The sequence below is a fragment of the Rana temporaria genome, chromosome 7 (assembly GCF_905171775.1).
Source record: "Rana temporaria chromosome 7, aRanTem1.1, whole genome shotgun sequence".
NCBI lineage: Eukaryota > Metazoa > Chordata > Amphibia > Anura > Ranidae > Rana > Rana temporaria.
Window position 1 is genome coordinate 187,854,286 of NC_053495.1, and position 13,044 is coordinate 187,867,329.

The 13,044-nt window shown below is 44.1% G+C and overlaps 1 protein-coding gene across 3 annotated transcripts in view; it reads left to right on the forward strand.

Moving 5' to 3' along the window:
• The window catches only part of ZZZ3 (zinc finger ZZ-type containing 3), a 72,836-nt gene that overhangs the window by 12,796 nt on the left and 46,996 nt on the right, over positions 1-13,044 (forward strand). For all 3 annotated transcript variants that reach the window (XM_040360662.1, XM_040360663.1, XM_040360664.1), the window contains exon 2: positions 1,079-2,595. In XM_040360662.1, the coding sequence (XP_040216596.1) occupies positions 1,130-2,595 (1,466 nt within the window). In that variant the 5' untranslated portion in view covers positions 1,079-1,129. The remainder of the gene's footprint in view (positions 1-1,078; positions 2,596-13,044) is intronic.

A 13,044-nucleotide genomic window follows, 5' to 3' on the forward strand; every position in this document is an offset into this window, starting at 1 on the left:
GGAAAAGACAGCACGGACACGGGGGGGGGGGAGACGGCATGGACACGGGGGGAAAAGACGGCATGGACACGGGGGGAAAAGACGGCATGGACACGGGGGGAAAAGACGGCATGGACACGGGGGGAAAAGACGGCATGGACACGGGGGGAAAAGACGGCATGGACACGGGGGGAAAAGACGGCATGGACATGGGGGGAAAAGACGGCACGGACACGGGGGGAAAAGACAACACGGACACGGGGGGAAAAGACAACACGGACACTGGGGGGAAAAGACAGCACGGAGCACGGGGGAAAGACTTGCAACTCCCCTGCCTGCCCAGGTATACTAGCTCATTATGCCTTTGTTTTGCAGGGTGTATTTTTTTATTTATTTTTTCAGAGGCGTTACTTCCTCTTTAAGTAATGAACAGTAGCCACCTCCTGTGCATGTTTACAATGAGTTTTTAAATACAAAACATTTAACTTAAAGGAGTTCTCTGACCTAAAACTTTTAACCCGCGCTGTGCCCGGGCTGTAAAAAAATAGAAAATAAACTGTCACTTACCTGCCTACGATCCCCCGTTGTTCCGATATCGCCGTCCCGTTCTCCGGTCCCGGGCCCCTTCCGCTTCCTGTGTGTCGGTGACTCATAGTGCGCTCAGCCTATCAGCGGCCGCAGCAATGTCCCGTCGCGGCCACTGATAGGCTGAGCGCACTATGAGTCACCGACACACAGGAAGCGGAAGAGACCGGGACCGGAGAACGGGACGGCGATATCGGAACAACGGGGGATCGTAGGCAGGTAAGTGACAGTTTATTTTCTATTTTTTTACAGCCCGGGCACAGCGCGGGTTAAAAGTTTTAGGTCAGAGAACTCCTTTAAAACATTGAATAGTTCTATAGGTAGACTCTCTGCTCTCTTCATATATGGAGGGGCCTGTACTCTACTGCCTTTGTATTTGGGAGGCCAGTGCTTCCCTTGGGCTAAAAACCTTTTTTTTTTTTTTTAATTAAGCTTTAGTTGAATAAATTGCTTTGATACACTACATGGTAAAATTACATCTTACATTGACTTTCACTTTCTTTGCATTTTTCAGGGTTCCCAATGAGAGGATCATGTCGATCTCACAATTTGGGTGATCCATAGTATGGCTGCTTCCCGTTCGACTCGTGTCACAAGATCTACCGTGGGATTAAACGGGGTCGATGAAAACTTCTGTGGTCGCACCTTAAGAAACCGCAGCATCGTTCCCCCCGACGAGGTGGTCCCTCCGGTGCTCTTGAGATCCAGGTCTCCTAAGAAAAGGCCAGAACCTGTTCAGATCCAAAAGGGAAGCCTCAACAAGGGCAGCGAACTCAAACAGACAAGCCCTCGGGAGTCTTGGGTCAGCCCAAGAAAGAGAGGCCTGTCTATTTCGGAAAAGGACGGTTGCGACAAAGACAGTGTGGAAAACAGCGAAAAGAAATCGTCGGGAGCTTTGTCGCCTGTGTTGAAGAAAATTAAGCGTTACCTTCGTTCTGAGGAACCCAGCAGCCCGCAGGAGGAATTGTCTGGTACATTTCACAAGGCGCCCTCGGAAAGGAGGCACTCGGAATCTGACCATGAAACAGACACACCCCGTTCTAAACGAGCTAATCGATATCTTTTACTGGATGATAGTAACCAAAGGGAAATCAAAACCGAAACGGAGTCTGAGGAAACTGTAAAAAAATCCTTACCTGATGGGGACGCGTTTAACCATCAGATTGTTAACGGTATTGACAATAACGAGACTGCTGCTGTAAATTGTAATAACTGTCCTTCGGATGGGAGTGTTAAACAGAATAACGCTACTACGGTCACCTCCCCGAAGGAGTTGAACTTATCAGAGAATGGGAGTTCGCTGACTCCTTCCTCTGCGCCCCCTAACAACGAGACGGACAGTCTTTCAGACCATAATGTGCCTTGCACACACTCCGAGGAACAGGCAGACAAACAGGACCATGAGTTAAATAACTGCCTACCTATCGATCACGTCAATCAGACCAATGAATCGACAGGCGTTTCCTGCGCGGAAGCCCTACTGAGCGTACGTGACTCTGAGGAGGAACTTGACGTTGTAGGTGATGGCAATTCCAAGGAACAAGCTGCTCAATCCCCAAACCCCAGTCGGGACAAGCCTGAATGTGGCGGGGATTTCCCCATGTCTGAGGCGGCAGAGGGACCCTCGCTTGAGCTGTGCTTTTCCGACACCCAAGAACATAGATATACCTTAAGAACTTCACCAAGGAAGCTCGTATCTGTCAAAGACAGCTCATCCAAAAATGCCTCTCCTTGTGGGGAGAACGGACAGGCCGATGAGAGTTCCAGCGAGGGCAGTAGATTTTCCTCTGCCGTTAACGGAACCTTAACGACCGCCGAAGAGGCGGCTTCTTCCAGCGATAAAAAGCAGACGTGTTCTTCTGAAAAGTATTCGCAGGATAAGCCGGCTGCCTGCCCCTCCTCCAGCACGGAGTGTACGGCGCTCCCCGCCAAAGAGAGCGGCGGCGGCATGCAACCTGCAGAGGAGGAAGAGGACGAGCCCGACGTGTACTTCTTCGAGTCCGATCACGTGGCTTTGAAACACAACAAAGAGTATGTGTAACCATGGTAACCTTGATTTCTGCTATTCACTTCTGTGTTCATTTGTCTCTTTGAGCCGAAGGTTTCTTGCATGTTTACAAATGTAGATGTCACTTACCAGCGGAGCTCTGTGACCGTTCCCAGCACTTAGTGGATTATGTGTCTCCTTTTCCAAAAGGTCACAGTGTTTTCACAAATGTGCAAGTACCCATAAAGAAAGCGGGTATTATGCTATCTGAATGTAAACACGCAGCTCTGATCACATTGCAGAAGCTTATGGTTCACCCCGAATTTCCTCACGAGCCCAGACCGTGTGCAATTTGGTAGCTTTATGTTCCCACCTATAGTTGTCCAACGTGGTAAGATTTTAAGTTAGACTGGTTACAAACCTCTGAAATGAAAAATTAACAAGGCCCATCCATCTATAGTGTGTACTTGCCTCTATCTATAGCACTAAGCCCTGGTTCACACTATAACCCACATGTGAATTGCACCAAAGAAAAGCAGGAACCTTTTTTGAAGCCGTACCGCAACCGGATCTTTTTGTACCATGCGATCTGGTGCAGGGCAAACCGAACTGCATTTGCGATGTGTTTGGGGTGTCATTAAAGGACAAGTACAGACAAATTTCGTTTGTCAGTACTTCTGTGGATCACAGGGGTGCAGTTCATTCTGCACTCCTATGGCCCGCTGACAGCAGGTTGAAGCCCACTGTCGGCTGAAGTCACAGAGCTGGTCCAGGCTTGGGAAAAATCCACCGACATGCCTGGACCGGCACCCAGTTCAGCCTCTCAGCGAGCCACTCCCCCCTCCACAGCCCAGTGTTTCAGTGAGCGCGGGGGGGGGGGGGGGGCAGGGGAGGTTGAGCAGGGCACTGGAGACTGACCGTCACCAGTTCTCAGTGAGCCAAACGCCTAGGTAAGTAAGAATCTGCAAAAAACAAAACATACTTCTCTTTTCACTTTGTATTGACACCCACAGCGGATTGCAAACACATTGTGATTTCATTGTGGTGTGGGAAATGCGCAGGGATCGCTGCGTCTTCATGTATTGTGTATGTGTGAACCTTAGTGTGCTTCCTTTCTGCTCTCTCATTCCTCTGCTATTGGCATTAATCAGTTCTGACAGTATATGCCCATACCAGTAGGGCTGCAACTAACGATTATTTTCATAATCGATTAGTTGACCGATTATTGTTTCGAATAATCGGCTAATAACCTTAAAAATAAAGGTAATTTTGCTGTGATTTGCATTTTTTTTTTGCCAATTTGTTGTTGGGCTGATTAAAAAACACAAATTGCCACAAAAAAATGCTTTTCTGCAGCTTCTCCATTGAAGTATATTGAACCAAAAATCAAAATGGCACAGTTTTGCATTAAAAAAAAAAGAAAAAGTCCTTGCCCTTTCCAAATACGCAGCAGCTGAAAAAATCATGGATGTGAAACCATGTAAATAAACTGTAGTGTGTTTCTGCAAAAAAAACACAGAGATGTGACCCAGGCCTAAGATATTTAGTAACCTAACAGAGTTAAAAACTAAAATTAGTACAAAAAGAGCAAATAATCGCTACTGTAAGGGGTTCATTTTTTACTGTGAAACAGTGAAAGTAATATTTACAGTAGAGATTTGCTCTTTTTACACTATAAAGGGCTATTTTTTTTTTTTTAACCCCATTATGTTACTGCCCGATTAATCGATTATGAAAATGGTAATCGATTAATTTCATAATCGATTAGTTGTTTTGGCCCTACATACCAGCAATCCCAAAGACAGCCTGGACCCCCTCCATTATACAGCAGGTGATTGACAGCCTCAGCTGTGCGTGTTTCCCTATGAGACTGTAGAGGGGGGTGTGCTACTTCCCTCCACTCAGGTCTCAGATTACACTGGGCTCCCTGCTCTATGCTGTGCATTGTGTGACATCAGATCCCACCCGCTGCCCAAGCTTTAGGTAACATTCAGTTTAGTGTGTGTGTTTTTTAATATTTTTTTTAGAAGAATATTTTTTACTGAAAATAATGTGATTTAGTAATGTTGACTTGTTTCTAAAAGATTCATGAGAAGTGTCAATTTCTAAGCCTATCTCTGGGCTGGTTTTTATATTTTACCCTCCCTCCACCCTTGTAGAGCGCACCCCTTTTTTTTAACCACTTGCCGCCAAATTGCGTACCTGTACGTTGTTTAACTTCAAGTGGTTGTACTGAGATGATTCTTACAGCTGCAGGCATCACCCCGGTACTGTTTTTTTTTTTTTTTTTGCGCCGACGGTCAGCTCTTTTGTAATGGCAATCGTAGTGGCTTACTAGCCACTCAATTGCTGTTACAAGCAGTGGGAGGGGACATCCACCGCCTGCCGCGGCTCTCTTGGGCTCCACCCCTCTGTTGAGACCAAGCTACCAGCCGCCACGTCCACCAGCTGTCCAGAGACCTATACAAAACCGGAATCGGGTCTCCGCGAAGGTAACCAAGAAGCGATGACATGAATTTCACGTCCGGTTTTCCTGGCTATCAACTACGCCATTTTTTTGAAAATCCGTATTAAAAAATGTAGATATTGCTATTTTGAATGCTTTCAGATGCAAAGGAGGGGTTTGGGGTCTTATTGCCCCCATATCCCTCCATAAAGAGTACCTGTCACATGCCTATTGCCGTCACAAGGAATGTTTACATTCCTTGTGACAGAAATAAAAGTGATGAAAGAAAAAAAAAAGTGTGAAAAAAATAAAGTGCCCCCCCTCCCCCCCTGTGCTAGTGCACACAGGCGAATGCGTGCGTCTGTTCTGCATGCACGCAAACATCGATCATCCCACACATCGCAAACACCAGATCATGGGCATTAATTGTAGCACCAGACCTTCTCTTTAGATATAACGTGGTAACCTGTAAAGGCTTTTGAAGCATTGCCTATGGATATAAAATGTATGTCGTTTGTCACCGCTGCACTATTTAAAAGCGTAATATGTTTGGTATCTATCTACTCGGGGTGACGACATCTTTTATATTTTATAAAAAAAAATTGGGTTGTGTGTGTGTCTATTTAGTTGGATGCATTTTGGCTGCACTCCAACTGCATAGATAGTCCAAAATCCAGGGCAAAGTTCACACCATTGCAGTGCAGAAAAGTACAGCATGCTGCATTTTTCAATACCACAGAAACACATGCAAACTCACTACAGTGCATCACAGTGCACATAAAAAGCCCAAGGAAAGAAAGAAGGAGGAAGTAACCCCCATAGGAAAAATGCAGATAGAAAAACGTGCATCCAACTGCATGTAAAATGCGTGTCACCAGCATCTAAAATGCACATCAAATGCATGCGTAGGTACAAAAAACACGCAGTTTCTTGCAGTTTCTGGTGTGAAAGGGGCCTAAAGCAGAAATGAAGTCCCCCTTTCCAAAACTGCAAGAATTCTGGCTCTTTATTGCAGAAGTGACATGCAATGTCTCCTCTGCCATGAAAGAAACCTACCTGCCTTCTCACAGTTTACTTCGGAATGTGTACTGACCTGGGCAAGAGCAGCTCAGTTTACATTCGGGCACAGCGTCTATATCGCCATGCGCAGGAATGACATCCTCCCGGACAATGAAGATGGCCACAGCCTGACGACTGGAAGAACTGGGGTAGAAGATGCAGACGAGGGACATCGGACCGTTAAAGGATAGGTAAGTTTCGCTAAGTTTAGCTCCTCTTTAAGAGCCAGTTGATACCAGACACAGTTCCGTTTAGTTTTGTGCGCTTTTTTTCTGCACTAAAAATGCATGCACAATGTATTCCAATGGCTCTAGTTCACACCATGCAGTCAGTTTCCGGTGCAAAAACTGACTGGAAACTGACTGCATGGTGTGAACTAGAGCCATTGGAATACATGGAAAACATTGGCCCAGATTCAATAAGATTTGCGCGATATTTGCATGGGAGCAGGGCAACGATTTTGCCCTGCGCCCACGCAAATATTTTGCGCTGCCCTCGATTCACGGAGCAGTAGCTCCGTGACTTGCGAGGGCGCGCCGGCAAATTTGCCCGGCGTAAGCGCGCGCAAGTTAAATGATCCCGCCGGGGGCGGGAATCATTTAAATTAGGCGCGCTCCCACGCCGAGCGTACAGCGCATGCTCCGTCGGGAAACTTTCCCGACGTGCATTGCGGCAAATGACGTCGCAAGGACGTCATTTGCTTCAAAGTGAACGTGAATGGCGTCCAGCGCCATTCACAAAGCACTTACGCAAACGACGTAACATTTGAACGCGGGAGCGGCGGTATATTTTAGCACAGGGCAGCCTTGCGCTAAAGTAGCCGTACGGAAACTCCGTACCTGGCTTGCGCGGTGCCCGCGCAAGATTGTGAATCAGTGGTAGTATGCAATTTGCATACTACACGCTGATACACAATGGGAGCGGCCCCCGCAAGAATGCAGCCTAAAATCTGCGAGGCATAAGAGCCTTATTCCGCGCAGATTTTAGGCTGCAGCCGGTGTAACGAGGTTCCTGAATCAGGAGCACTCGTTACACCGGAGCAAGTAAGCAATTGCGCCGTGTAACTCATGGTTACACGGGCGCAATTGCTTCTTGAATCTGGGCCATTGTGCATGCATTTTGTGCAGAAAAAAGCAAACAGAACTGCGTCTGGTGTGAAGAAGAAGAAGAAACCGTTCTTTGAAATCTTAGCGATGTCATCTGGCTTTCAGCAGTGCGGGACGTAGAAGTCTGCAGGGACACCCAACATCATATAGGTGTTCACAATGCACATATACCCAGCTGGGGTGACTGGTCTCCTAAACAGGAGATATTGTCTCAAGCACAGTTATTAGGCAACATTTCCTGATAAATGAAGGCAGAAGGGAGCCCAGGACACCCTACACAGCAAGCTTTGGCACTTGTTCAGAAAAAATAAAATCTGCCCAGAGAACAGCTTTCTATAAAAGGCCCTCTAAATCTACACCCTGTGGGGCGGGAGATAGAGCCTTTGTTGTGAATAATGTTGGCCGGGAGAAATGCCCTGAGGCTAGAGAAGCTATAACACCCTGGTTTGGCACAAAGCTTCCCTTGTGTAATTATATTGATCACAGGAAGAGTTCATTGATTTCTCAGCAAAGCTCTGGAAACTTTGAACTTTAGAGATGTACGGATCACTCAGAGCTGACAGGTTATTCCTTTGTTACCCGTAGAAGAGTTTACTGTTAATCCAACTGCAGCTCCCAGCACTTCTATAGTTCATGTCTCTTTGTGCCGCAGTGTCTATTATAGCCGTGATTAGCGGCTGAGAAACCAACAGAACCTCCCCGGAATGTCATCACTAACTATTACGCCTACATCGTCCACACGGCTAGAAAATATAATAAGGCTGCTTAACCACTCGCTACCCAGGCCAATTCTGATACTTCGCTCCTTCATGTAAAAATCATAATTTTTTTGTTACAAAATTTCTCAGAACCCCCAAACATTATATATGTTTGTTTTTTAGCAGACACCCTAGGGAATAAAATGGTGGTCGTTGCAACTTTTTATCTTGCAGTCATTTTTCAAACGCCTCTTTTTGGGAAAAAAACACTTATGCATTGAGAAAAGTAAAACAGTAAAGTTATCCCAATATTTTTGCAGTGTGAAAGATGATGTTACACAGAGTAAACAGATACCTAAAATGTCACAATTTGAAATTGCGCACACACATGGAATGGCGCCAATCTTCAGTGCTTTAACCACTTGCTTACCGAGCCTGTTTTTCAGATTCGGTGTTTACGAGACTAAAACATTTTTTTTTGCTAGAAAATTACTTAAAACCCCCAAACATTATATATATATTTTTTTCTAACACCCTAGAGAATAAAATGGCAGTCATTGCAATACTTTTTGTCACACCGTATTTGCGCAACGGTCTTACAAGCGCACTTTTTTTGAAAAAAAAAAACTTTTTTGAATTAAAAAATAAGACAACAATAAATTTTGCCCAATTTTTTTTATATATTGTGAAAGATAATGTTACGCTGAGTAAAATGATACCCAACATGTCATGCTTAAAAATTGCGCCCGCTCGTGGCATGGCGTCAAACTTTTACCCTTAAAAATCTCGATAGGCGACGTTTAAAAAATTCTACAGGTTGCATTTTTTGAGCTACAGAGTAGGTCTAGGGCTAGAATTATTGCTCTCGCTCTAACGATCGCGGCGATACCTCACTTGTGTGGTTTGAACACCGTTTTCATATGCGGGCGCTACTCGCGTATGCGTTCGCTTCTGTGCGCGAGCTCGTCGGGACGGGGCGTTTTAAAAAAAATAGTTTTTTTGTTTTCTTATTTATTTTTATTTCGTTTATAATTTTTTTACACTGAAAGAAAAAAAAAATTATTTGATCACTTTTATTCCTATTACAAGGAATGTAAACATCCCTTGTAATAGAAAAAAGCATGACAGGTACTCTTAAATATGAGATCTGGGGTCAAAAAGACCTCAGATCTCATATTTAGACTAAAATGCAAGAAAAAAAAAAAAATTTGAAAATGTCATTTTTCCAAATGACAAAAAAAAAAATGTTTCTTTAAGAAGCTGGGCGGGACTGACGTTTTGACGTCACTTCCGTCCAGCAGAGCTATGGGGACGGGTGAAGGAGATTTTTCCTTCAGTCTCGTTCCCAGTCACCAGCCGAGTCACGCCGCGGAGACCGCCGTTATCGTTTACAGGACCGCGCACACTAAAGATGGATACCTCGTTTGTGGCAGCAGCTGCTGCCATTCTCGAGATATCCATCTTTAAAAACAGGACGTCTTTTGACTATGGGCCACTAAGCAAGTGGAGTGGTTAAAATCCCCATAGGTGACGCTTTAATTTTTTTTACAGGTTACCTGTTTAGAGTTACAGAGGAGATCTATTGCTGGAATTATTGCTCTCGCTGTAACGTTCACGGTTTGAACGTCGTTTACATATGTGGGCACGACTTTCGTATGCGTTCGCTTCTGCGAGCGAGCGCGCGGGTGCTTTTTAAATTTTTTTTACTGTATATTTTACTTTTCTATTTTGACACTCTATTTCCTTTTTTTTTTTTTTGATCACTTTTATCCCTTTTACAAAGAATGTAAACATCCGTTGTAATAGGAATAGTGCTTGACGGGTCCTCTTTGCAGCGAGATCAGGTGTCAAGTCCCCACATCTCGCCTCTTGGCTGGGAAGCCTGAAAAAAAAAAAAACAATCATGGCTTCCCAGCCGAGGCAGCAGCATTTTTTCATTTGCAGAGGCTGAGCGTGACGTCATAACATCGTGCCCCGTCCTTGGAAAGATTCTCTATGGTAAACTTCTGGCATTGACCGATTCTAGGAGAAGCACCGGAGGGCGACGGGGGGGGGTGTTGTTGTCCCCTCCCACTGCCTATTGGAACTATCAAGCAGCTGAACAAACACTATGATTGTTCTTATGGTGTAGGAAATCGCTGGCTCTAAAAGAAGATATCTGAATGATGCCTGTCCCTGATTTCCCCACTCAAAGTCGACAACGTCATTGGGCGGAAAGTGGAACTATTGGCAAAATAAAACATGATGCAGTTAGTCAACAGCATTAAAGCGGAACTATACTCACCTTGGCTCCAGTGATGCCCCAGAGCGCCTCGCCTGGACGCTGACTTCCGGGTCCCGATCGCCGGCCGCTGTCATCGGCCAGGCAGGGATGACATCACTTCTGCGCAGGAGTTTAGTCAGATTCAGCATTGCCAAATTTGTACAGTGAGCTGCGCGTGCGTACAAGGGTGGACAGGCAGGTATGTAACTTTAATGCAGAAGAGACAAAGCATGTCTCGTCTGCTTTAAAATTCCTGCCTGTTCACTAATTTTTAACCTTTTCCCGCCAGTGGTACGCATATATGCAGCCTCACTGAACTGGGCTATTTTCCATGGGGCTGCATATATGCGTACCTCTGTGCTGGGAGCGCGCCGCACAGCGCGATCTGTAAGGTACTGGTACCATGTGACCACTGTAACCAATCACAGCAGGTCACATGACAGTTATAAACAATGGATGGCTTCCTTTCAAGCCATCCATTGTGAACAATTGTGTTTTTAAGCTGTGATTGGTCACTGTTATCACATGGTACGGACCGGGACAATCACAGCCCATCTGTGCCATGTGATCAGCTGTGACCAATCACAACAAAACAAACTGAATAAATCAATTTTATTCAGTAAAATGCTTGCTTATAGCAATGAAATTAATTGCTATATGCAAACGTGTAAAAAAAAAAAAAAAGAGCAGTACAGTGTTACTATGTTAACATTATATTGCTCTAGTCAGTGTGTTAAAAAAAATCGTACTAGTCAGTCACTTGTGCCAGTGTAAAAAATATATATATTTTTTAACATTTCCATTTGGGGGGTATTTGTACTGTTCTGACATCTTTGGGCCTCAAGAAATGAGTACATCAGGATTGATCAATTTTCAGATATATACCACAGTTTGTGGACTGTATAACTCTCCTACAGACTAAATAATATACACTGATTAGTGTTCTTTTCATGGAAAAAATTTAGCCGAATAAATTTTGGCCTACGAAGAACAATTCTTTATTTGCAAAATGTTATAACTAGGAAAGAAAAGCGCAATTTTTTTTTTAAAATGTTCTATCTTTTTATTTAGCAAACAATGAAAATTGATTAACCACTTCCAGACCTTAGGTGTTTTTCAGATTTGGTGTTTGCAAGACTAAAACAGTTTTTTCTGCTAGAAAATTACTTAAAACCCCCAAACATTATATATATATTTTTTCTAACACCCTAGAGAATAAAATAGTGGTCATTGCAATACTTTTTGTCACACCGTATTTGCGCAGCGGTCTTACAAGCGCACTTTTTTTGGAAAAAATTCACTTTTTTTAATTAAAAAATAAGACAACAATAAATTTGGCCCAATTTTTTTATATATTGTGAAAGATAATGTTACGCCGAGTAAAATGATACCCAGCATGTCACGCTTAAAAATTGCGCCCGCTCGTGGCATGGCGTCAAACTTTTACCCTTAAAAATCTCGATAGGCGACGTTTAAAAAATTCTATAGGTTGCATCTTTTGAGCTACAGAGTAGGCCTAGGGCTAGAATTATTGCTCTCGCTCCAACGATCGCGGCGATACCTCACTTGTGTGATTTGAACACCGTTTTCAGATGCAGGCGCTACTCGCGTATGCGTTTGCTTCTGCGCGCGAGCTCGTCGGGACGGGGCGCTTTAAAAATTTTTTTTTTGTTTTCTTATTTATTTTTATTTATTTTATTACTTTTTACACTGAAACAAAAAAAAAAAAAATTTGATCACTTTTATTCCTATTATAAGGAATGTAAACATCCCTTGTAATAGAAAAAAGCATGACAGGTCCTCTTAAATATGAGATCTGGGGTCAAAAAGACCTCAGATCTCATAATTAGACTAAAATGCAAGGAAAAAAAAAATTGAAACTGTCATTTTTTCAAATGACAAAAAAAAAAGTTTCTTTAAGAGGCTGGGCGGGACTGACGTTTTGACGTCACTTCCGCCCAGCAGAGCTATGAGGACGGGTGAAGGAGATTTTTGATAACGGCGATCTTGCGGCGAATCCGCTGCGAAGACCGCCGTTATCGTGTACAGGACCGCTCACACTAAAGATGGATACCTCGGTTGTGGCAGCAGCTGCTGCCGTTACCGAGATATCCATCTTTAAAAAGAGGACGTACATCGTCGTGCGCAGGTCTGGAAGTGGTTAAATACAACCAAAATAAAGCTCTAGTTGTGTGGACAAAATGATAAAACATTTAGTTGGGTACAGTGTTGCATGACCGTGCAATTGCCATTCAAAGTGCGACATCACTGAAAGCTGAAAATTAGCCTGGACAGGAAGGGCGCCCGATATATTGAAGTGGTTAAAACAGAAATTCATTATTTTGCAGCTCCCCAGTGGAATTAATGTTCAAGAGGTAACACCTACTTAACCACTTCACATCCTTAGGGCGAACCTTTACGTCCTCGGGCTGAAGTGGTTATACTGGGATGATGTCTGCTAAATTTGTGACCGGCGATAACTTCTACAGGAAAGTCTATCTGAGCCTTTGGATCACTTGTATAGGGCGCAGAAGGACCGCCGCCACCATTTATGGGTTCTCAAAGAACCTGGGACCGCTGAGGATGGTCTGTCCGACTGAGAAAAGACAAGTACATCTGTACTCGCCCTTCTCTTCTCGATGTCAAAAAAGCGAGAGTGATGAGGATTTTGTCACTACTGATTCATTCAGTTTGTTGTTTACAAGGCATAAGCATCTGAATCAAACTTATCTTGGTTAGATCAGACTGAAGCAGATCAGCATTTGAAGACAGAAGAGAGATTTGGGGTCTAATAATCCCCAAGTACTTAAAATCTCCTTCCCATAAAAAAAAGTTGGCGCCCCCTTCCCCCCCACATACATGCACATACGAACATAAACATGTGTTTGGGCGCCTACATGCAAAGTTGTTGATTGCGTTAC